The sequence below is a fragment of the Gracilinanus agilis genome, chromosome 3 (genome assembly GCF_016433145.1).
Source record: "Gracilinanus agilis isolate LMUSP501 chromosome 3, AgileGrace, whole genome shotgun sequence".
Taxonomy (NCBI): domain Eukaryota; kingdom Metazoa; phylum Chordata; class Mammalia; order Didelphimorphia; family Didelphidae; genus Gracilinanus; species Gracilinanus agilis.
The window spans coordinates 593,034,859-593,058,040 of NC_058132.1; the positions used below are offsets into that span (position 1 = coordinate 593,034,859).

Below are 23,182 nucleotides of genomic sequence, written 5' to 3' on the forward strand. Positions count from 1 at the left end.
TCTAGAACAGATGTTGCTCATACAGAATGTTTAACTCAATTCTAATAATGTCCTTGTTGACAAATTCAGCAACAAATTCAAATGGAGTGAAGACTAGTACAAAGGATTGGAGCAGTCCTCACAGATATGTCAGGATGAATTGAGGCACTGAGAGTCTAACACAAGTCTTAGGCTATCCTTCCCATTGTGCTGGTGGTGGTTGTGGTTTTTCAAACTACTAATAAAAAATTACGATCTCTGTTCTTCATTTTATTGCCATTTCTGAATTATATAGTCAAAAAAGACTATAGCTAATTGTTGTGTGACTTTGTCATAGATATTTGTGTCCTATCTTTTAGATTTTTCTTCCCTTTTTATCTCCTGAGAGATCTTGCTCCATGGTGTTCAGCTTCTCCTCACCTCTCTGAAATCTTGAGATTATCTTTCTCTGTTGGTTCTTTCTCAATACGTTCTCTTTTTAATCCTGGTTTCTGCCTCTATTACTCTGCAATTTTTTTTATAGTAATGTCTGTTTTGGGCCATTTAATGTTTCTTTCTCAGTATTTAGTCCTATTGGCATTTCTTTATATACTGTTGACCATTTTCAGAGTTTATTGATTTTACGATGACTCAGGGACTCTACTTTATCTAATACCTCTCTTTGTTTTTAATTTTTTCTTTGACCTTGGAAAAAATCAATCAGCAAATAACTATTAAGCATCTACCATGTGCTAGGCACAATACTTGGGATGCCAATATATAAAAGTGAAAATAGTGTCTTCCCTCAAGGAGCTTAAAGTCTAGATGTAGGAGATAGTATGTACATATTTAGATTTTTGCAAAGTAGATACAAAATCATTTTATTAAGGAAGGCCCTGGTAGGTGAGAGGATCAGGAAAGAGACTTCATATAGAAGATGGTGCTTAAGCTGTGATTATATGAGATAAAAGCAAAGGAGTGTGTTCTAGACTTGGGGGCCAGCCAGTACCTAGGCATAGAGATGGTAGATAGAATGCTGTGGATAAGGGACAGCAAGAAACACCTGGGTATGGGTGGAGGGTGGGGATGTGCAGCATACAGTAAAGCTTGAATTTTATGTTGTGGCTAGATTATTAAGGGCCTTAAATGCCAAACAGTAGAGTTTACATTTGATCCTGGAGGTGCTATTGGCATGGCCATACTTTAGAAAATCAGTTTAATTCATCTGAGGAAAGAGACTTGATGCAGGGAAGCCAAGAAGGAGGCTGTTGGCAGTTTAGTTGAGAGTTGTTAAGGGATTGACTTGGAGGCGTAGGGGACTTCTGTGAATGGAGAGGAGTGGACAGATGGGAGAACTGTAGAGATAGAAAGACAAGATTTGATCCTGTAAGGGTAAAAAGAGGTTTTGGTTGGGTGAATATTAAAAGGTCTGGTCACCAGGGAATTGAACAATTATCAGTCCCCAATTAAAGAATAACCTCAAGTCAAAATGACTTTTATGGAAGTTTATTTACAAATGAGGAGAGGAAGAGAAAATAAGAAAATCAGAAAGAGGATAAGATAGGATAAGTAATCTAACACACTAGGTAATTTGCTCCAGGCCCCTTAGTTTAACCCAGGCAAATCTAATTAGTCCTTAGTCAATGGAGGCTCAGCCTTGAGCCCAAGGCCGGAGGGCCCTGGAGGTGAATGAAGCTAAAGCTTCAGTCACAGAGTCTCTTTTGAAAGGGAAGTTCTTTTAGAGAAGTGTGGAAGACTGATAAGAGAAATGGAGTCTATAATAGATATTTTATCTGAATCCCATCAAAAGATCAGTGCAGTCAGCTAGGCCACAGCTTTGACCTTTTCTGCTCTTAAGTCACAATCAGGATGGGTATATAAGATAAAAATCTGAGAATCCTCTTTTGACTTCTTTTCTGATCCACACCTTTTCTTATTGAAAAACACCATAGTCTTATTGGAAAACTTTTAAGTTCTTGACTTAAAACCTGCAGTCAAGAGGTTAACAGTTTTTCTCTTGGTCAGAGATGCAGTTGCTTGGGCTCAAAGCTGCTTCTGGACAATCAAGGTCAAAACCTCAGTCCAGCAGGGGCTTTCCACCGGAGAAAAGTATTCCCAGACTTAGCTTACTGATAATAAGGTGGCTAAAATTCAGCCTTGTGCTTATCTTCACCTTGAAGACTGAAGCTTCTTTGTATTGTCTAAGTTGTAATTGCTATATAGCTATAAAACTTCCTCTGTGCCTTTGGGTGAAAGGGAGTTTTAATTTCATATATATTAAACTTGTGACTTCATGGATGGTACTTCGGAGTAACTTTGAGCTACTATTAGCCATTGCTTCCAGTCTGTTTCATTCATCCGAAGCCACCATAGGCCACACAAAGACCCTTGATATATAGAGCTGGACCTCTATAGAGAAGTTCAGGAAGATTTAGTCTTTACACTCACCACGTGTGTCTAAGGGAAAGATTTAAGAACAGTGTCACCAAGGTCTTAGTCAGTGTTCCTCCAGGTCCAAGTCATGAAAAAGAAGAGCTTCTTTAGGTCCAAGACACGAACAAGAAGAGATGCTACAGGAAGTTATCATTCTCTTTTAAAGGGGCTTCTTTTGCGTCACTTCCTGTACCTTCCTCTTAGTTTACTTGTCTAATCACAACAGACACTTTTCTTAGGACTGCCCAGAAGGCAGTCAGTAAATTCTGATTCATCACTCACTCAGACCTCCCAACTTGTGAATTAAGCAGAGTTGTTTACACTTTTGGTGATTAGATCTAAGCAAGGGCAGGATAGACTTAATCTCATTATCAAGATCCCCTGCTTAGTTATATTCAGTGAGTAAGAGTTGAAGTTAAGAGTTAAGGATCTTACCAAGATTATGAAGAATGTACTTGATTGTATAAAGACTTTTGGGAAAAGAGTTGTCTTGGAGGAAAAGTAATAATTTCCGTTTTGGATATATTCTCCAAAATGTCATTTTCAGACCTAGGATTTTTCTTCACATTTTCTTAGATGAGCAAGTACATTTTTTAGGTTGGCACTAGCATTTGAATCCTGATTCAGCTAGTTACTAGTTGTGTAATCATGGATACGGACATGTTGTTTCTTCATCTGTAAGATAGGAATATAAATATTCATACAGTCCTCATAGGGTTGTTGCAAGGAAAAACCTTGAAGTGCTATATAAATGTGATATGATTACTATTGCATAAAGCAAAACCATAGCTGCAGCATTACCTTCACACCCAGTCTCCATTTCCCAATCTTTAACAGCCATATGGCCATTTTCAGTTTGATATCTCACAGTCTACCTGAGTTTTAGTACCTCTATAATTGAACCCTTTATATTGCATGTCCAAACCAAATCCTCCTCTCAAACATCCCTGTTTCTGTCAGTGACACATCATCCTCCCAGTCGCTTGTGAAACTTTAGAAATTTTAGAATCCTTTCATTCTTTTCATTGTCCATTATATCTAGTCATTCACCAAATGGTATCATTTTTACTTTTGAATTCTCTTTTATATTTGGACATTGTCAGCAAATTAATCTCCCTAAAACATCATTTTGATCTCATTTTTTCTTAGCCCAGAAATATTAAGGGTTAAGTTCCAACTACTTTAACCTGGCTTTCAAGGTCTTGTGTTATCTGACACCTCTTATCAATTACTGCTTATTCCACAATGAAATCTGCCTCCCTCTTCAGACTCTCTACATTCAAACCCAGGAGAAGTTGGGCAAAGTCAAGCTCAGATTTCACAGCCTTCCTAAAGTTTTTTTCTGAGGTTTGAACCCATGTAAATCTTTCCTGAACTTAGAACTCTTCGTGTCTCTCCCATTCACTTGCTCACTTAATCATTTATTACCTTTTGGTTTTATCTGTTTCCTGAGTATATTCCCTGTCTTCTTGACTTCTTAACAGGGGTATCTTCTTATTATTATCCTTATAGTACCTAGAACAAAACTGGATACATTATAGGTGTGGGAAGCCGTTCGATGTATTAAAGCCTTTGGAGAAATAGGATCAAATTTAGGGCCTGTTATCTGGATTCCCTACGTGATCAATCCAGACTGAGGCAGTCTTTGTGTTTGGTTCTGGTCACCTGAGCCCCGAAAAGCTCTGGTACCAGCAGGTAGGTTAATCCAAAATCAACTTGATATCCCTCCAAGAGGCTATTAGGAGTCATTTAGAGAAACAGAGTCTGTAACAGATATTTTATCTGGATCCCATTACAAAATCATCGACAAGTAAAACTGTATGTATGATTTTTCTGCACTGCATGTCAGAACAGACAGAATGGGCCATCTAAGATAAAAATCTGAGGCTCCTCTTTTGACTCAGTCTTTGATCCCCACCTTTCTTAGAATTCTTATTGGAGAGCTTTGAAGTGGCAGACCAGCATCTACTGAGTTAATGATTCCTTTCCTTGATAATTGAGAAGCCTGAATCCTAACAAATGTTACTTAGATAAGAGTGCATATTCAGATTAGAACTGGCTCCTTTAGGATTTGACTGGTGAGCATCTCCATGGGGTATTTCCTCTCCCAGAATTATCCCCTACTAAGTTGGTGGTTGGAATTTGAGCATTTGTCTTTGCACCTTTACTCTTTAGACTTCAATGGGTTATGTGTGATTTATTACCCCTTCACAACTATGATTCCTTTGTGTTCTTTGCTTGAAATCAGTATATAATAAACTCCCAAGCCCGCAGAATTCGGAACAGCATGGGCTAACCACTAGTCTAGTTGTTCTCATTTTCTTTCTCCTGCTTTAACCATCCTATGCCACCACGCCGCTCAGGACCCCAAAAAATCATATAGAGGCATGGCTCCCTATATATAGGTAGTTAATATAGTTTCAAATTTGGTTCAGTTAATATATTTAGTTAATAATAAATGTTAATATAGTTTCAAATTTAGTTTAGTTAATATGTTAATTCTTCTAATGAGTTTTATTCCTGAGATAGGACACCATCCAAGTGTAAGAATAAAGAGAGCCAGTACCCAAATGTTATGATAGAAGGGAGAGAGAGAGTCTTACACAAGCTATGTCCAGGGACATGAGGCTGGACAGAATTATCTACAAATTTTAGCTTAAGTAAAATATTGTGTGCGGTCACTCAGAAGCATGCATTGAATCCATGTGTGTCTCATTTAAGTTAAGATCAGTGGATAGAGTACTGACTAGTCTTGGTAGCCAGTGAAAACAGCTCCCTTCTTCTGCTGAGGCTCAGGGAGCTTAAGTGATTGGATCCAAGTTGCACCTGGAGTAAATGCAAACAGGATTTGAACTCAGGATTTCTGATTCCAGTGCCAGTGCTCTTTCCTGTGTACCATATTTCCCTCAGGCACCCTGTGACCCCGGCCAAGTCAATCTCTAAGCCTCTTTATCTGTAAAATGGGAGTGATAACACCTACCTCACAGGGTTGTTGTGAGGATTAAATGAAGATGTAAAGTGCTTTGCAAACTTTAAATCACTAAATAAATATGAATTATTAAATGCACATGAGATCAAAGCTGAGTTTTATATTTTTTGCCTCCTACTTTGTGCATGCTTTGCTATATACTGTACCTATATATAAAAACTGATGGTTTTTGTTATGATTTTAAAAGCAAATAATACATATTCTTAGGTCATTAAAATAATGCTCTAGTATTATTTCCCATGGAACTCTGTTAGCCACTGCACAGATAGCAATAAAACATGATCCCTGTCTAAAGTAGGAGCTGCCATTTTAAAGCTGAAATGTATAAGAATTTTTTTTAGTGGTTGCTTAGAAGATCTTTCTACACATTTTATCTGCTAATACATAAGCCAGCATATTTAGACTTATGGAAAAATATATAGTGGTTTGTGTTTGAATTGTGTTTCTATGGAAATGCTCTTTGAAAACACAAAATTAATTATTGGTAGTATCTCTGAAGATTGAGAGTTCATTATTCTAGATCTCATCATCCATAATATTCCAGTGTTGATCATAACATAATAAAACATTCCTGTTAAAATATTGGGGCTATATCAAAGAAGGGTGTTCTCACAGTAATCTTAGTTGTTTGAAGCAAATGTCTTTTTACTGAGGGAGGTGTTTTTTAGTTCTGGTATGTTACTTGCTTATATTGAGGGGTGTATTAGGGAAAGTATTAAGATTTTTTTAAGAAACTTTTTACAATTATACTCTTATCTGTTTCTTAGTTGGTGTTCTCCATCTTTGCTGCAAAATATTAATTATAGTATGATCTCTAAGGGATAGGGACTAGACCCGTGATTTTCTTGGTACATGGAATTTCCAGATGAGGAAACTTCCTCAATGAATGCAGGTCAATAGCTGTGCATCTTAGAAATTCCTAGAACACTGAGAGGAGGTTCAGTGACTTGTCCAGATTCACACAGTCTTCTGATGTCAGGAGTGAAATTTGAACCTTGTTTTTCCTGGCTTGGGGGTTGGTTTTCTCTCTGCTATACCATGCTTCCTCAATAATTGCTATGCTCTTTGAAATTTTAGCCAATTTATCTTTTAATTATTATTTTTTATAAGTAGTTTTAATAATATACAGAGAAAAATTGCAATTTTGGGCCTTTTTTTATAAATTCTCATAAATCAGACCTTAATGCTTTTATTTACTGTGATATATGACTTTATCGGTATAGGTAACTCTGAAGGAGGAAAATCTTTTTACCAAAGATAGTTAGGCAAGTCATCTGTATTTTAAAGGCTCGGAATGTTGTTTGGGATATTGAGAGTTAGATAACTTGCCCAAGGTTACACAGCCAGTATGTGTCTAAGATAGAACCTGAGCCCAGGTCTTCCTCACTTCAAAGCCAGCTCTAACCATTACACAATAGCTGCCTTTCCTTGGCTTTGACTGATGAAAAAGGTGTTTTCTGAAATCCCAAAACTGTTACTACCATGCCAACTTTATTGCTGACAAGAGTGTATTCTTTCAGTAGGTTGATATTTTTTATTATGATTTTCAAAAAGTAATAATATTCTTTTAACCATTTTATTTACTGGAAACTTTAGCAATGTTATTATTTTCTAAGGAAATAAGTCTTAATTATTAACATGGGTTGACAACAACCAGAGTTGATAATTATTGTTCACCCGCCTGTTCTTCAGGTTAGGGAAGCTCCCGTTTGACCTGATTCACAATACTTTGGGTTGCTGTTACCTTTAATCCCTCCCTCCCCACCTTAATAAATGCTCAGCTTATTGTAATGCTTCTGTACTCACACATGTGAAATAATGCAAGGAACTAGTTAGAAGAACTTTTGCTTTTGTTCCTCATACCAGTGAACTTCTTGCATTACCCCCTATTAATGATAATCTTATACAGCCGGGAAAGAGCAAACCGAGAGAGCATCCTGTTATAATTATGCAAGAAGTTCCCAGGACAGCTATTATCAAGCTCTTTGGTACTTTCACCTGCCAACCCATGAACCTTTTTACTTTCTGAGAAAACAAGTTCCAAACTGGGGGCAATAACTGTAGAAGGTTTTTTTTTTTTTCTCCCTTTCATAACTGGAAATATTGCAGAGGTAACGATAGTCTGTATTTTTCTATGCATGAGTCTATCTGCACTAGAGTTTAAACTGGAGTATTTAAACTGGAGTTTAAGAGTATGCTGTTAAGACAAGATTTGGAATGCCATGCTGAATTCACTTGCATCTAATCTGTGATTTTCTGCAGTGAAAACTTTTATAGCCTGATAACAGCAGAAAATCAAAAAAAGAATTTACAGATATATTTATACAAACTGTCATATAAATGCCTTTCTAGGATTTCATCTATCAAACCTATTATGCAAATTTATTAAATCGGTGATTTTGAATTTTGAGTAGACTATGCCTTCACCCAAATAGTTTGGCTTCTTGGGAAAATAAGCCAACAGTTAAATATATTTGCTCTTTATAATTTGTAGAATAGCCTTTGACTTAACTTGTGTTTACTTAACCTGAATTATTATTATTGAAAATTTAACTAGTAATATTTTGCCCTTTAGTCTTTTTCTAGTTATAAATTCTACTTGATTCAGTTCAATTCAGCAAACACTTAATGAGTGCTAATTATGTGCACGGCGCTGTGCTAGGCGCTGGAGATACAGTGGCAATATCGAAACAGTAACTGCCCTCAAGGAGCTTACATTCTACTGAGGGAATGCAGCATGTGCACAAGTAAGTAAATACAAGTTATATACACATTTCCAAAGGGAGAGTTTATTAATAACTGAGGGGAACAGGACAGGCTTCTTCTGTCACTTGAACTGTCCTTTGAAGAAAACTAGGGATTCTTTGAGATGGAAATGAGGAGGGAAAATATTCCAGACATGAAAAAACCGCTCTGCCAATGCTCTAAAAGCACATCATGTCATGTGTAGGGACTAACTGTCAAGCCATTTGGGCCAGAACTGTGTCGTCCTAGAAGGACACTAATAGGAAATAAGACTGTAAAGCTGATGAGAAACAAATGTGGAGAGCTTTGAATTGCAGCTTGAGTTTGTGTTTTATTCTATAGGCATTAAGGACCCATAGAAGATATTATAGGAGAGAGGATGACAATTTGCTCAGATCTCATTTATGTCTGTTTGACAGCTCTGGAGAATGAATTAAGAACATTTAGGATATCTTTGCAGTGGTCCAGATAAGAGAGGATGAGGGCCTGAACTGAGTTGAGATGATAGGAGTCGGGAAAGGGAATAGATGTGAGATGTGTTGTGGATGAAGTTGAAAACTTGAACATTTGGATTGTGTGAGCTTTGCTATTAGTGTTTTGCTTACTTTAATGAATTAGTATCTTGGCTTTCCATAGAACTTCATATTTTGAAAACAAAATGAACAATTTAGTTGATTTCTCTTTTGTATGCCTTAATAAAAATGAGATATTTTTCTTAAAAATAGTGCTTGTTTATTTGGACTCTCTAGCTTAGAAACAATTTCCCTCACAGTCATCCCTTGAAGTGTGTAGTGCAAAATGTTTACTAGTTTTGCAGATGAAGAAACCAAGACATAGAGAAATCAAGGGATTTGTTCGCGGTTATACAGTTTGTATCTAGTCACTGGTCAAATTGAGTGTTGAACCCAATGTTCTTGGTAATTCACCTTTCTCTGTAAAAGCTCTGATGGCTTTCATTTAGGGGTTACCCTGAATTATCCTTTCTAAAAGTAAAACGTTTAGTATCCCAACAGAATAGAAAAGGTTAATAAAAATGATTTTAAGGACTAGAATTTATTGTTCTCTTTTGGAGGTAGTCATAAGAGGAAGGACTCTAAAGTTAGCTTCTATATATCCTGTTTTTTTAGTGTGCAGTGAGCATCAGAAGAACCTGAAGGGAGTGGGGTGGGTGGTAAAGACAGAGTTGATGGTTGTGTTCATTTTTCCTTGGCTCATTCTGTCCCTCTACTTCCAAAAGGTAAGTGTTGACAACGTGATTTAGTGAAGTACTTTTATCATCCACATTGGAAACCATATTGCAGGGTCTTGGACCAGATTTCAATTTCACCCCATATTTAGAGCAAGCTTAGCTCTCAGATAGACCAAGAGCCTTTACTATCACCTATTAGCCTTTAACAAGAAAAAGAAGTGGTAATAAAAATAACTTGTTAAAATATAGAAAAATACCCTCTTTTTAGGTCATGAATAAATATGCATTTAAAGTCTTATGATAGTGCCTCAGCTTACCCACTCTAGAATAAAAAAAGTTTTATTCTATTAAATCATGTTTCTTATGGGCAGTGCAACTTTTTAAAAACCACAAAAGAGTTTGTTTCTAATAAAAGATGAAAGAGGGAGAGAAAAGAGGACATGGAGAAGAATGGGGAAGAGAGAGAAGGGAGGGAAGTATGAGAGAAACAGGAAGAGAAAGGGAAGGAGGGAGGGAGAGAATCACCAAGAGAGTATGTGTACTTTGTGTTCTGCAAAAGGCTGAAGAAATGTATTATCTTTTAGGGAAATGACTTTTAAGTTGTGTCCCTATGTAGGTTTTATCTCTTTTTAAGTGCCTTCTTTTTTTTTCTGTAGCCATTATTATCATTTTATAGTTTTAAAATAACTTTTGTTGTTCACCACGATCACAAAAGCACATTTTTCTTGTTCTACAGAAGGCCAGCCTGAAGAAAATTCTGAGAGCAGTAATAATGGTAAGTGTTTTGAACATGACTGCTTTACTGCACTTGAAAAATGACTTGAATTTAGACTAAAATGTCTTCATTCTTTATACCTTTACCACCTCCTCTGTGTAAGTTTCATCTGGCAATTGCTTTAAGATTCATTTATAGTGTCTGCAAGACAGTGCAACATAAAATTGAAGGATGGTTGATTCACACCTGTATTATGGTATCGATAAGTTATTCATCATTTAAAAGAAATTGTAAAGGTAACATTGCCAGGAGAAACAAGAACTTATTCTGTTCCCTGGATAGCCTTTGTTATTTGGAAACATTTTTTAAGAAGCATCTTGTTTTTTAGTTTCCTATTTAAAATATTTGGTCTGCTGATATGGAATCCTGCTTCATTTCAAGTCTCCAGGGTCTATGATATTTCACTGTGAAAAACAGGTTATGAGTGAATCAAGGCATTAGTATTATCATGAAAGCGTAAAGTAATTATAATCTTTAATGTTTACGTCTTTTGAGAAATTTTGACAATGGAAGAAAAATGAAAGTGTGGAGAATCACTTCTAAAACAGCCTTGAGGCATTCATCCAAAACTTTGATCGGTGCTTGTTGCAAAGGAGTAATTTTATGGTTGGATCATTTATGATTGATGCTTTGAGATGTGTCAAAGTTTAGGGTTACTTTAAAAAAGAAATCTGAAAGAAAGGAATAAAAATCAGCTTAATCAGATATGAACAAACATTAATATGGGCCTAAAGAATCTGTTTGAAGAAAAGAGTACCTTTCAACCCAAATAACAATTAAGTGAGTATTCAAAGAAATCTGTGATTGAGTATCTATCTATATGTCACATATGCATGCCTGAGAAGTTGTTTTTCAAGTAAGATTCAGCTACAAAATCCTGTTTTGGTTTAGAAAATTGGGAATCTATTGCTGCTTAAAATAAATTGTTTCCACCATTTAATTAAATCACACTTAAGAATAAAAGGTACATTGGTATCTTTCTTTGTACCTTTTTAGTTTAAAAATACATTCCCCCAAATTGGATCAGTTTCTACACTCAGATAAAAGAGAAATTAGCTATTTCAGCCTCTGAAACAAAATTATAACTTATGATTTCTCGCTAAAAAAAAAAAAAAAATGAGGGCAGATGCAGCTGGTGCATAGCCAGAAGTGGCACAAAGCACTAATAACAAGACAGGGTGCTTGGGATGACTTGCATGCAAAAATTCAAGTAAAATCTTCTTTTTGTTAGAAAGCCCATGTTATCCTTCTGCTTCCTGCTTTCAGTGCAGTGCTTTTGACTTTGGAAAAAAAATAAACCATGGCCTTGATGAGCTCTCTGTTCTTCCTCTTTCCCTTTTCCTTTCTTTCTTTTTTTGTTTTTGAGAAAAAGTCCTTGATGAATCTTAGACATTGTCTTCTCTTTACTTTTCTCTTTCCTTCCTCTGCTAAAAGAGACAACACTGTTCCTGCCAAGGTAATGGTTTCTGATTCTTGTGTTTAAACATACAAAATGAAAGAGGGGTTAACATTCCTCCCCATTTTCAAACTTTGTAAAATTGTGTTTTCTCCATTAAGGAATAGCTGGACTGATCCATATTTTACATAGGAAAATGCTGTATATTTGGTTTCAGCAAAAATTTACTGAATACTGTTTTTGTGCAAGGCCTGTTTTCAAGACAGCCCCATGACATCATAGTGCACAGAGCCCAAGTCTGGAATCCGGACCCGAGTTCAAATTTGACCTCAGACATTTTACCAGCTGTGTGACCCCTGGGCAAGTCACTTGACCTCTATTTGCTTCAGTTTTCTTGTTTGTAAAATGAAAATTGTTATAGCCCCTCCCTTGCATAATTAATGTGAGACCAAAGTGCTTTGCAAACCTTAAGGAGTTATATAAATTGCTATTATTATTGCTCTTATGGTTGTTATTTTGCTAGTCAGTCTACAAAATTAAATAGACACGGTTTCTGCCTTCAAGGAGCTTATATTATAGTTAAAAAATAAAACACAACTAACTATATTATAATACAAGTTATAATATCTTTAATGCTTAGAACTCCATAGTGCTAGGTGGGAAAACTTGTTTGTTCCCCTTTAGGCAGATGAGAGTGAAAGAGCCACCTGAGTAGAGTTTAGGAGACTAAGGAAGATCTTAGCCCTTAGAAACTGGTGGGGAAGCTGACTAAAGGAGTAATGTATACAAGGGTCACAATCGGAATTAAGGTTTAGGACCAGGCTAGGGAAATGTTGCGTGATCAGAGGGAGAAAAATAGGAAAGGCTACAGAAACAATGAGTTGTCTAATTTGGTTGAAGTAGAAAATGTATGTGAAAGGCAGAAATGTAAATTATGCCCAGAAATGTCATTTGGCATCAAATTGTGGATGGCGAAGTCTATCTTATTTTTTTCTGTAGGCTGTGGGAAACAGCTAAAGACTCTGGAGCAAAGAAAGGGCACAATCAGAGCTATGCATTAGGAAGATTATTTTAGTAACAATATTTAGGCTAGATTGGAATGGGTTGATCTTGAAAGTAAGAAGTTCAGTGAGGAGTCTTTTATACTAATTGAAGAAAGAAGAATTAAGGGAAAGCATCACCTTTTACCACCATGGTCAAAGCTCTTGATACTAACTGCTGACCAACTGCTATTGATAAGCAGTTAAACTCAAGAGCCTCAATAATCACAGCACACATCGGGGCCCCTTATCCCCTTCCCTCTCCAACCTTGCTTCCAACCTGGTCCTTGGAAAATCATCAACCAGGAGAACAATTCTAGTATAGAAAGGGGCAGCTATCCCCATCAATTGCTGGCCATCTTCCATCCACAGAACAGGCAAGCTAGCCTAACCCTTGATTCCAGTCTCTCTCTGCTCATTACTTTGTATTCTCTCACCCATTAGAACTAAGCTTTTTGAGGGAGCTTTGCTTTCATATGTTTATTTCTGGTGTTTAACACAGTGCTTGGCACATAGTAAATGCTTAATAATAAATGCCTTTTCTTTTATTCATAGTTAATATTACAGTTTTAAAGTTGTGATTGCATCCAATCATCTCCCATACATATAGTAATATCATCCAACATTCCTTCATTCCTTAACACATATAATTATAGACGTAACTGTTCAACTATCCTCTGGTCATCAATATCAAGCAAGGTGTAAAACGGGATGAATACTTATGGACGTTTGTTCACCACTGTCATGAAGGATACCTTGCACAGACTCCAAATTGTTGGACAATTCCTTATAGACAGTGAAGTCTTCTGCTTCTCTTTACATAAGATACTTTACAAAAGATAACAGAATTCTTTGAAATAGGGTGCTCTTCACATGCATCAAGAGTATTCATTTCACAAAATTTGGTTTACATATACTTTTCCAGGGACAGATACATTTATTACATAAAGTAAAAACTATTTCACAGGATTATTGTGGGAATCAAATGCATTAATGTACTTGTAAATTCTTTGTAAATATTAGTGTGTTATACAAATTTAGTGCATTATTGTCAGGGTCAAAGAAGATACATATGCTGTTTGGTCTAGTTTGTGCTAAGAGTTGAGAAAACAAAGTTATTTTTTGCTTCCTCTTTTTTCCCCCATGGAGAAACTGGTTTGGAAAAAATTCATTTTTGCTTACTGAAAAAAAAATTAAATTTAAATTTAAAAGAAAGGGCTAAGATCTAATATGGTTCTAACTTTAACTTTGTAGTCTTAGATAATTTAAATCCCTCTTTTCATTGCTTGTTTCCCAATTTCATCTGCAAAAGGAGGCTGTCACCTGCCCCATCTACTTTAAAAAATAAGACAAACTAAGAAATGTTAAAATTTTTTTTGAAATAAACGTAACAATTATCAGATGCTGCCATCAGACACATTTCTAAGACCTAATTATTCATTATAAAATAGCCTTGTTAAAAGATACTAAGAAATTATGAAATCACTTTAGAACCAAACCACTCAACAGAAAGAGTATAATATCAGGATGCATACATGTATGTTAAAAATCAGAACATCTAGCAATGCAACATCACTTTAAAAACTCCAACTAAATGTAGAGTATTCCTACCATAAATCCCTTACAGGGGACCGACTAGAAATCTGTGCAGTAGAGCTAAGATGATTGAAAGTTTTGTTAAAGAATACCAATGGGTTACTTAAGATTATAAATGCTTTGACTAGACAAGACATTCATCAAAGAAAAAGATGATTAAAAACATTTTTTTTATTTAGAATATTTTCCTATGGTTACATGGTTCATGATCCCCTCCCCCTCCAAGCTGACAAGCAATTCCACTGGGTTATACATGTATCATTGTTCAAAATCTATTTCCATGTTATTCATTTTTGCAGTAGAGTGGTCTTTTAACACCAAAACCCCAGTCATATCTCTATCATACTACATGACTGATCATATATTTTTCTAATGCATTTCTGGTTCCACAGTTCATTCTCTAGATTTGGATTGCGTTCTTTCTCATAAATTCCTCTGGATTGTCCTGGGTCATTGCATTGCTGCTAGTAGAAAAAGTCTATTACATTCGATTGTGCCCCAGTGTATCAGCCTCTGTGTATAATGTTCTCCTGGTTCTGCCCCTTTTGCTTTCCAAACTTTTTCCCCCACAAAGAGTGTGGCTATAAATTCTTTTGTATAAGTCTTTTTCCTTATCTTGAATCAGCATTAAAACTGTAGTCAGTGAAGGCTTACTGAAAGAAAATATACTAAAACAGTGAATCAAAGACAACTACAAGGTTTTCAGCATTGGTGGCTATGAAACTTGTGGTTCCATTAATGGGAATAAGGAAGATAGAAAATGAAACAGGTTAGGGGTGGAGAGTGATGGGCAAAGAGTTTGGCTTTGCCATTGAGTTCCAGTAGAAACATTTAGCTCATATAATGGTTAAATTGGGATTTTGACTAAATAAGAGAGTTATAAAAAGTAATCACCGATTATTATCCCTTCAGTCTGGAAAACTATTAGCAGCTTTTAACAATTTTGTTTAATTGGAATATTAGTAAAAAGAGGGAAATGTGGAAGGGAAAGAGGTAAGAAGACTGCCTAGCCTACCCTAAATGCTGATCTGGTGAAATGAAGCTTGATCCCCAACAGAGTTCCAATCTTCACATGGGAATCCTAGTCACTCACCAGCAAGTCAGGTAGGATCCAGGCAAGGTCCCAATGCAGAAAAACCCTCCTGAGCTAAGCCCACTGAGGCAGTGGTGAACCCAACAAGAAAGCCCCCAATTCCAAGAAGCTCCAAAGCCAAAAGTCAAAATCCTAAAGCCAAAAACTCTAGTTGAAAGGCCCAAATCTCCAAGTCAAGTCAAAGTCCAAAAGCTCCAAGGAGCCGTCCTCCAAAGAAGTCCAAAGGAGAAGATCCAAGGAGCAGAGACTCCAGAGAAGAACTCCAAAGGAGAAGGAATAATGTGGAGAGATGGTATTATCCACACTAGGGAATTAGTTTGGATACTTATTTGGCTGTTGATAAGTATCACAATCCCTTTTGGTGAAAGGAAGCAAAGTTCACTTCCCTCCACTTGACCAGTGGGCATAAAAGCCTTGGAGACTATGTTATAAGAAAACAGTATCTATATTTACTAGAAATCAAGGTAGACTGTGAGGATTAAACAAAAGGAGACCCTGACTCTAATTTCTTTTACTTCACCCAACCAATCTAAGTCCCTCTCATGAAGGATGCTTCTGTTCTTCCGGCTATGCTACTAGCTCCCTGTTTCTAGCTAGATTTTCTCCCAAAGCTCCCTAAACTACCTGGCTATAATCCTCAGACTTTAGTTATTTCTCTAAGAAGTTGCTCTAAAATCTTCTAAGAGTGACCTCAAGATGGCTGAGTCTACCCAAAACTGGATCTGACCTGAGGAAAAAAAACCCCAGAGCTCAACAGACAGGCTCTTCAGATAAAAACTTCAGACAAGTTGGTAAACACAGCTAGCATGACTAGATCTTCCTTAAGATGCTCTCCAGTTGAAAAGGAACCTCCAAACTTCCACAAACAGGCTAACGTAAGGTAGCCCAGGAAAGCTACACCTTCCTTTTCTGGCTCAGGAATAGGAAATGGAATTTCCCCCTCAAACTCCTTCCTCCTCAGCTCTCTGCATTCCAGAATTCTCTCCAGGGTTCTTGGCTTGAGCCCAGCACTTTGGAGATAATTTCCAATCCTCTCAAACTTGCTCTTATCAAAATTCAACTCTCTGTAATCTCATTCCTACACTTGGAAGTTCAGGACTTTTTATAGGTCTTTTTCCACATCACTTTCTGTCCCTTCCCCACTTTACAGGAACCAATTGCAGTCTTTCAATTTGCCTAGCACTGGGAGGGAGGTGGGGAGGAAATAGAGGAGTGGCCTCTGGAGTTGTCACCCACTCTAGCAGGTAACTTGTGAACTCTCATACTTAGTGACTGATAAGGCACTAAGTAGGAGTATTTAAGTTTTTGATTGATTAACTTAAAAAGCTGATTGATAGACAAAGAGAGTTTGATTGCCTCTTCACACTTGGTAGTTGGAAGTGCAGAAATTACAGTTCAGAGAAGAGGGCCAGGTTGGAGATAAAAGTTTAGGAATTACCAGTACTAGTGATATTAAAAGCCATGAAAATGGATTATATTGCCAGGGAGAAGAGAGTTATAGAGAGAAGAGAACCTTGAGGCTATCCTTGGATAAATTCTCACATTTGGTGGGTGGGTGGAGTAAGAAGACCTAGTCTGCAAGTTAGGAGGAGGGACCACAGAGATAAAATCATAGATACCAAGAGGAAAAAGTAGACACATGAATCATACTAGAGTTTTAAATTTCATCTCCTTGTATTATGTTCAAGGAAATAGGCCTCCAAGATATTGAAATTGCCCATGATCATAGATTGTATATCTGAGATTTCTATCCTTTGTAGCATAGGGATCAAGGAGGATGACAGCTGAGTAAATGTATTTGAATTTAATTTTAAGGATCAACATTAAGAGAACAGTTTCAATAGAATGGTATTGTGGCAACCAACCTAGATTGCAAGGATTTTAGGATTGAATGGGTGGTGAGGAAAAGAGCATTTTGCTATTGAGTACTCTTTTCATGTCTTAACAAAAGGGAATCACATATACTTTGAAGATATTTTTTCTTGAGTCTTTGTGTATCAAAAATGTACTATGAAACATGTCCCAAAAGTCTTAGTGCAGTTTAAAACTAAAAAAACAAACTATTAAAACTTGATATGGGGGGCAGCTGGGTAGCTCAGTGGATTGAGAACCAGGCCTAGAGACGGGAGGTCCTAGGTTCAAATCTGTCCTCAGACACTTCCCAGCTGTGTGACCCTGGGCAAGTCACTTGACCCCTATTGCCTACCCTTACCACTCTTCTGCCTTGGAACCAATACACAGTATTGACTCCAAGACGGAAGTAAGGGTTAAAAAAAAAAAAAACCAAAACTTGATATGAAGGTATAATTAGACTATACACTGCATTTAATTTTGTACACATCTTTTGTCTATATCCCTTCCTAATAGATCTTATTTTCCACTGAGACCTCCACTGAGATCAGAGATGTTTAATTCATATTTCTATTCTGTTCAGTTGATACAATTGATAAGTATTCATTGAATTGATTCTAAATGGCCCAGGTGTTATACCAGAGCAGTTGATTTTCCTGGGCCTGTTTCACATCAGAGACCTTCATATACTCAAATTCTAGTTGCAGAAGCTTTTGTGTATTTGATTAAATCATTAACCATTACCTAAGTTTCTCCCTTCCTCTCCTACCCTCTCTCACTCCACTCGAGGCTACTAATAAGTTATGTTGATGACTTTTCAGGTATTTTGTTTTTTGTATGAATTTAGTAATTCAAAATTGGATTGTCTATAGTGCTCCCATCATTTACAGTAAGACTGATTCCCCCTCCCAACCCACCCCCAATTCAATGTATATGAGTTAGATTTGTTAACTGTAGCCATAAATGCTTAATGTTATATTTCAAGGGAGGGCAATGAAAGTTTACCTTATGGTAGATATGCAGCAATAAATGTTATATCATAAAATATTTGTTTCTGTTGCTTTATGTGCAGTTCAAATATTTAGGGGTTTTTGTTTTTATTTTTTGTTTGGGAGAGTGGTTACCTTCTGAGACATCTAATGGAATTTTATTCAGGAATCAATTAAATTTCTTTTCTTCTACATATTCATTAACACTTTTTTCTTAGGAAGATTTTTTTTTTTAAAGTAAAAACTTTTGTGGGAAATGAATGTCAGTGGAATCAATGAAGCATTACTTAATTTATTTGAATTGCCTTCCTCTGAATTTTTTAATCTTAAATGAAATAAAGGTTCCAATAAATGACATTTTCCCAACTAATGAAGTACTCTTTCTGCACAGAGAATTATATTTTTTCTTACCAGTATCCTACTGGGTAAATAGTATTCTAATAGAAAGGTTCTATGCCTTTGAAGTAGTTACTTCAGAAAACAAAGGGAGTCCTTATTCTCAACATAAAATCTTTGGAAGACCAAGGACAGAAGTCAGAGAAATATTACATGAGTGGTAGCTGAAATAACTACCAAAGGATACTAACAGAACTGGTTAGGAGAGAAAGAAATTAATCTAGTCAACTTATCTGAGGAGTAAAATAGGAAATTAGATGAGGGATAATTGTAGGTTAGATTAGGAGAGTGGCAGAGATATTTGGGCAAGAGCCTAGGAGAGATGGGAAATGATTACAGTAGAGTCAGCTGGGTAGGGCCCAAACGGAAACAAAGTGCCAAGATAAGAGGAAAACCAGTGCAGATATGAAGAGTTCAAATAGAAGAAACTAAATGTATACAGATCCATGGTACTTGGCCAAAATTGACAAAAGTTTATAAATTGATTGAACTCAAGGATTCTTGGTTTTGTTTTTTTAACCACACCATAGATGATTTTGTTAGCTTTTTTAGTTGGGAACGTATTATCTTTAAATTGTCTTTAACTGCTTGTTCCCCTGTCTCTTAATTATGCAAAGTGCCCTGTCAGGCTTGTTTATTTGCTGTTCCTATCTGCTAACATTCCACAAAACTGGAAAGTATGTTTTGAGTTCATATAATTTTTGATTCTCTTTGTTTTTAGTACCTTCATTTCCTCCTAGCTACTTTCCAGCTGCCATATCACCCCTGTCTGAGTTCAGCCCATTGGGAGCTCTGTTAGAGTAAATTTTGCTGCTGTTAGAATGTGTTCAAGGACCTCATCTTAATCTTACCTTTGAATTCTGAGCATGGTTATGGGGGATATTAATGAAACTATTCAAAAAGTTGTGTTGTCTGTAGCCTTTAAATTCATATTGCCAAACTTTGAGGTTCTTTGTTCTGGTTCATGTTGGTTGCTTCAATTCATAGAGCTTTGCTGCCTCAGAAAATAGGCCCTTAATTCTTTGGGTACAGACTTAGATGTGCCTTTAAAGCTATAAGTGTAAATTTGATAAAACTTCCTAGAAATTTGGAAGTGAAGTCACTAGCTCATTAGAGTTCTCATTCGTCATTGGATGTAACTTAACAGATCAAATAAAACTGAACTTCCTTTATGGATCTCTCTTGTCCTACTGGCAAGAGAGGTTGTATTTGACAGAATAGTACTTAGAAATTAATGACCTATCATCATGTATTAGATTTAGTAAAATCTGGCTAGCTTTGTACAGCAAAGAATGATGTCTAATTCATTTTGTGCTACTTAAAGCTTCAGTGAAATTCTGAATTCTGGCTTGAAAGTACATATTAAGTAGGTCAAAAGAGGTTTGATAAAATTCTTTAGTAGAAAATAAGATACTATCTCATTTGTTCTTTTCTTTCTCACGAATGCTGTTGATGGTGGTATCTTCTGGTCATTTCTGTTGGTGAGAGACACTGTATGGGGCAGGGAGAGGGAAGGTTAAGCAGAATTTCTCAAAATAACTGATCTCTCCTTATACATTGCTGCAGACATGTCAGTGGATCCTGAGGCTTAAATCAGGTAGTTAAGGAGTAGTAAATGTCTAATGTGTGTCAGCCCATCAATGTTCTTAATGGCTCTTAGGGCAACACTAATTTCCCCCCATTGACATTCATCTTGACATGTATCTAACACTTCATAGGACCTTCTAAAATGTTAACCATTATGTCTTTAGCATTCCATCTCCACTTAGAGTGAAGCCACTAGTTGTTTAGTGAAATGTAAAGAATGCTGGGCTTATGCACTCTTTGTGGTAGCTAAAAATTGGAAAATGAGAGGATGTCCCTCAATTGGGGAATGGCTGAACAAATTGTGGTATATGAAGGTGATGGAATACTACTGTGCTATAAGGAATGATGAATTGATGGATCTCTATAAGAACTAGAAAGACCTCTATGAACTGATGTGCTGTGAAATAAGTAGAACCAGGAGAACATTATACACAGAGACTGTAACATTGTGGGATGATCAAATGTAATCGATTTTGCTACTAATAGCAATGCATTGTTCCAGGACAGTTCTGTGGGACTTGTGAGAAAGAATTCTATCCACAGCTAGTGAAAGAATTCTGGGAGTAGAAATCTAGAGGAAAACATGTGATATATCACTTGTTTTATATGGGTATGTGATTTGGGGTTTTAGTTTTAAAGGATTGCTCTTTTACAAAAATGAATAATATGGAAATGGGTTTGAGTGATTTTATATTTATATATGTAAATATATATCTCAGTGGAATTGCTTGTCAACTCTAGGAGAGAGAAAACATGAATCATGTAATTATGAAAAAAAAAAGAATGCTGGGCTTAGGTATAAGTCCAACACTTCACTGTGTGATCATCATTAATTTCCTCCTCTATGAAACGGGGATAATGAAAACTTCTTTTACCTCAGAGGGTCTTAAGGAAAATGCTTTGTTTAAATTACTATGTAAATGTATATCATTATTCCTCATTATCCCATATGAAGAATTCTAAGCTCCAAATTCCTTTTTCCTTTTATCCTCTTGATCAAAACTGCCATTTGAACATATCTTATGTAGGTGTTTTAAGCAAGCTGATTAAAATAAATAGTGCCACAGAAAAATGTCAATTAATAGACTTAATCCAGGCAGGCAATATTTATATCTTCTGTTAGGCTCAACCTAGCTGAAAAAGGTGCAAATGTGAAAAATTCTAGTGGCCAATTGTCTCTTGTCAGAGGACTAACCTAGTTAACCACATAGGTCAGTGGTAATATAATTGGGGTGTTAGTTTGTTTTGGATATTCATTGCTTATTTATTTTTGATAGAGATGAGTCAGCATTTGTTCCCTGAAGTTTTTCAGGACCTAGGCCAGCATTGGTGAACCTTTTAGAGATCATGTGCCCAAATTGCACCTACAAACCAGCTATGAGGGCCCTCCCATCCCCCATTACCCAAGAGAGCAGAGGGAATTGCTCATATTGGCTGCTAGAGGGGTGGGGCATGTGAACATTGTCCTCAGGTGCTGTGGAGAGGGGGAGGGGAGTAGCTCCCTCCCGCTTGCCTTCACCAACCCACAATATACAGCTCCTCTGGTTAACTTAGTCAGGTGTTGAAAGAGATCTAGACACCACCCATCCCACCCTTCTCTTCTTTCTTTTAGCTTAGCTGATTATGGTTAGTGTATTAGAGAAAAAATGACTTGGAATGGTGAGCAATCTAAAAGATATTCTGTGTATTCCAGTTCAACAGGCTTTTATCAACTTCCTTTTATATGCCAGGCCCTGAGGTTGGTGCTAGGACCCAAAAGGATCTGGAAATGTTTAGGGTTTAGAAGAACCTGAAGAGATTATGGAGCTGGGGGCAGGATATGGGAGGATTGGACATGACAGCTATGTTCTAGTATTCAAAAGCCTGGAAGAGGAATTAATTGCACTTAGGAACAGTGGGTGGAAGTTTTAGAGGGACTCAGAGAGCCTTGATAGTGTAATGCAGGATTGCTGCTAGAATCTCTTGCACTTTCAAATCTACCTGAGGCAATCCTGGCAGTTCTGGGGAATAGAATGTTGACTCAGCCAGAATTCTGTCTCACAGCAAAACCTTTAGAGTTGGGCTATAAATATCCCTGGAGTACCAACTGAAGGGCTTTTGGGCTTTGCCTATTTCCCTTGGCCTCTCCCTTGACATCCTGCTATCCCTGGATCTCCCCATTGGGCCCTGGGAGGGGAGGGAATTTTTGGTGGATGGAGATCATGGGAACGTTAGCTTCTATAGGCTGGCAGGGACAACCTTAAACCAAGCCATCACTTCATCTAGTAATCTGCTAAACCTTATTACATCAGGGCAGCGAATTCATCCCTGGCTGAGGGGCCGGTTCCCTCAGCCTGATTCCCCTCTTCTGTGACGCTCCCCCAGCACCAGCTTCTCCCTTAGCAGCAGTTACCAGACCGTAACCCCTTTTCCCTCAGCTTACCCATGGCTTTGATAAACCCCTTTGTTTTTATACCAAGAGCTTCTAGTGATTCATTATACCAACTGCTAGGGCAAGGGCTGAAGAGGGAAAGAATAACTTTCCTTTATTTCTTGAGGGCTAAACCAGGCATCCATCTTGAGCAGGAAGTGAATCAGCTTTCACTTCCTGTAGGCTGGGAATTAGTCTCCAGAAGTGAGGGGCTTTTTACTCCTCCCCTCAAGGGAGGTTAGAGATAGCAGGGAGGCTGATTTAAAACATTTCAGCCAGGCTCACTCAATCTCTGGTTGACCTAAATTATCTTATACTAAAGAGATAACCCCCCTGCCTGAAGACCCAGCTGATACCACCCAGAGCCCTCAATACGATTAGCCATATCATATTTCCTTTTATTCCATTACAATAGAAAGAAAATGTCTTCCCAATTAGCTCTCTCCTCTAATAGAACGGGCCACCGGGGCAAGTAGAGTATTCCCCCATCACAGAGGGGAACTCCATGTGGGAAATGGGTGGTCACATTTCAGGGAAGTTACAGAGAACATTTCTGTGGAGGCACAGGTGGGAGTAGATGACACTGGAGGCCCCTTCAGAGTCTGAGAGATTCTTCTAGGATGTGGCACCATTACTTATGGGCACTTTGGTCGCTGTTCCTTTGCAAGTCTTTAAGGTTTGACATCTGATTTCAAATCTAGCAAGTGATGCCCTTCATTACAGAAGAAAGCCAGC

At 37.1% G+C, this 23,182-nt stretch overlaps 1 protein-coding gene across 2 annotated transcripts in view; it reads left to right on the forward strand.

Annotated features, from left to right (window-relative positions):
• Positions 1–23,182, forward strand: part of GTF2F2 (general transcription factor IIF subunit 2) — a 161,792-nt gene that overhangs the window by 28,461 nt on the left and 110,149 nt on the right. Inside the window, exon 5 of one of the 2 annotated variants that reach the window (XM_044670619.1) lies at positions 10,051–10,089. The exons of the other annotated variant lie outside the window; for it this stretch is intronic. Within the exon in view, the coding sequence (XP_044526554.1) occupies positions 10,051–10,089 (39 nt within the window). The remainder of the gene's footprint in view (positions 1–10,050; positions 10,090–23,182) is intronic. 2 annotated transcript variants of the gene reach the window in all.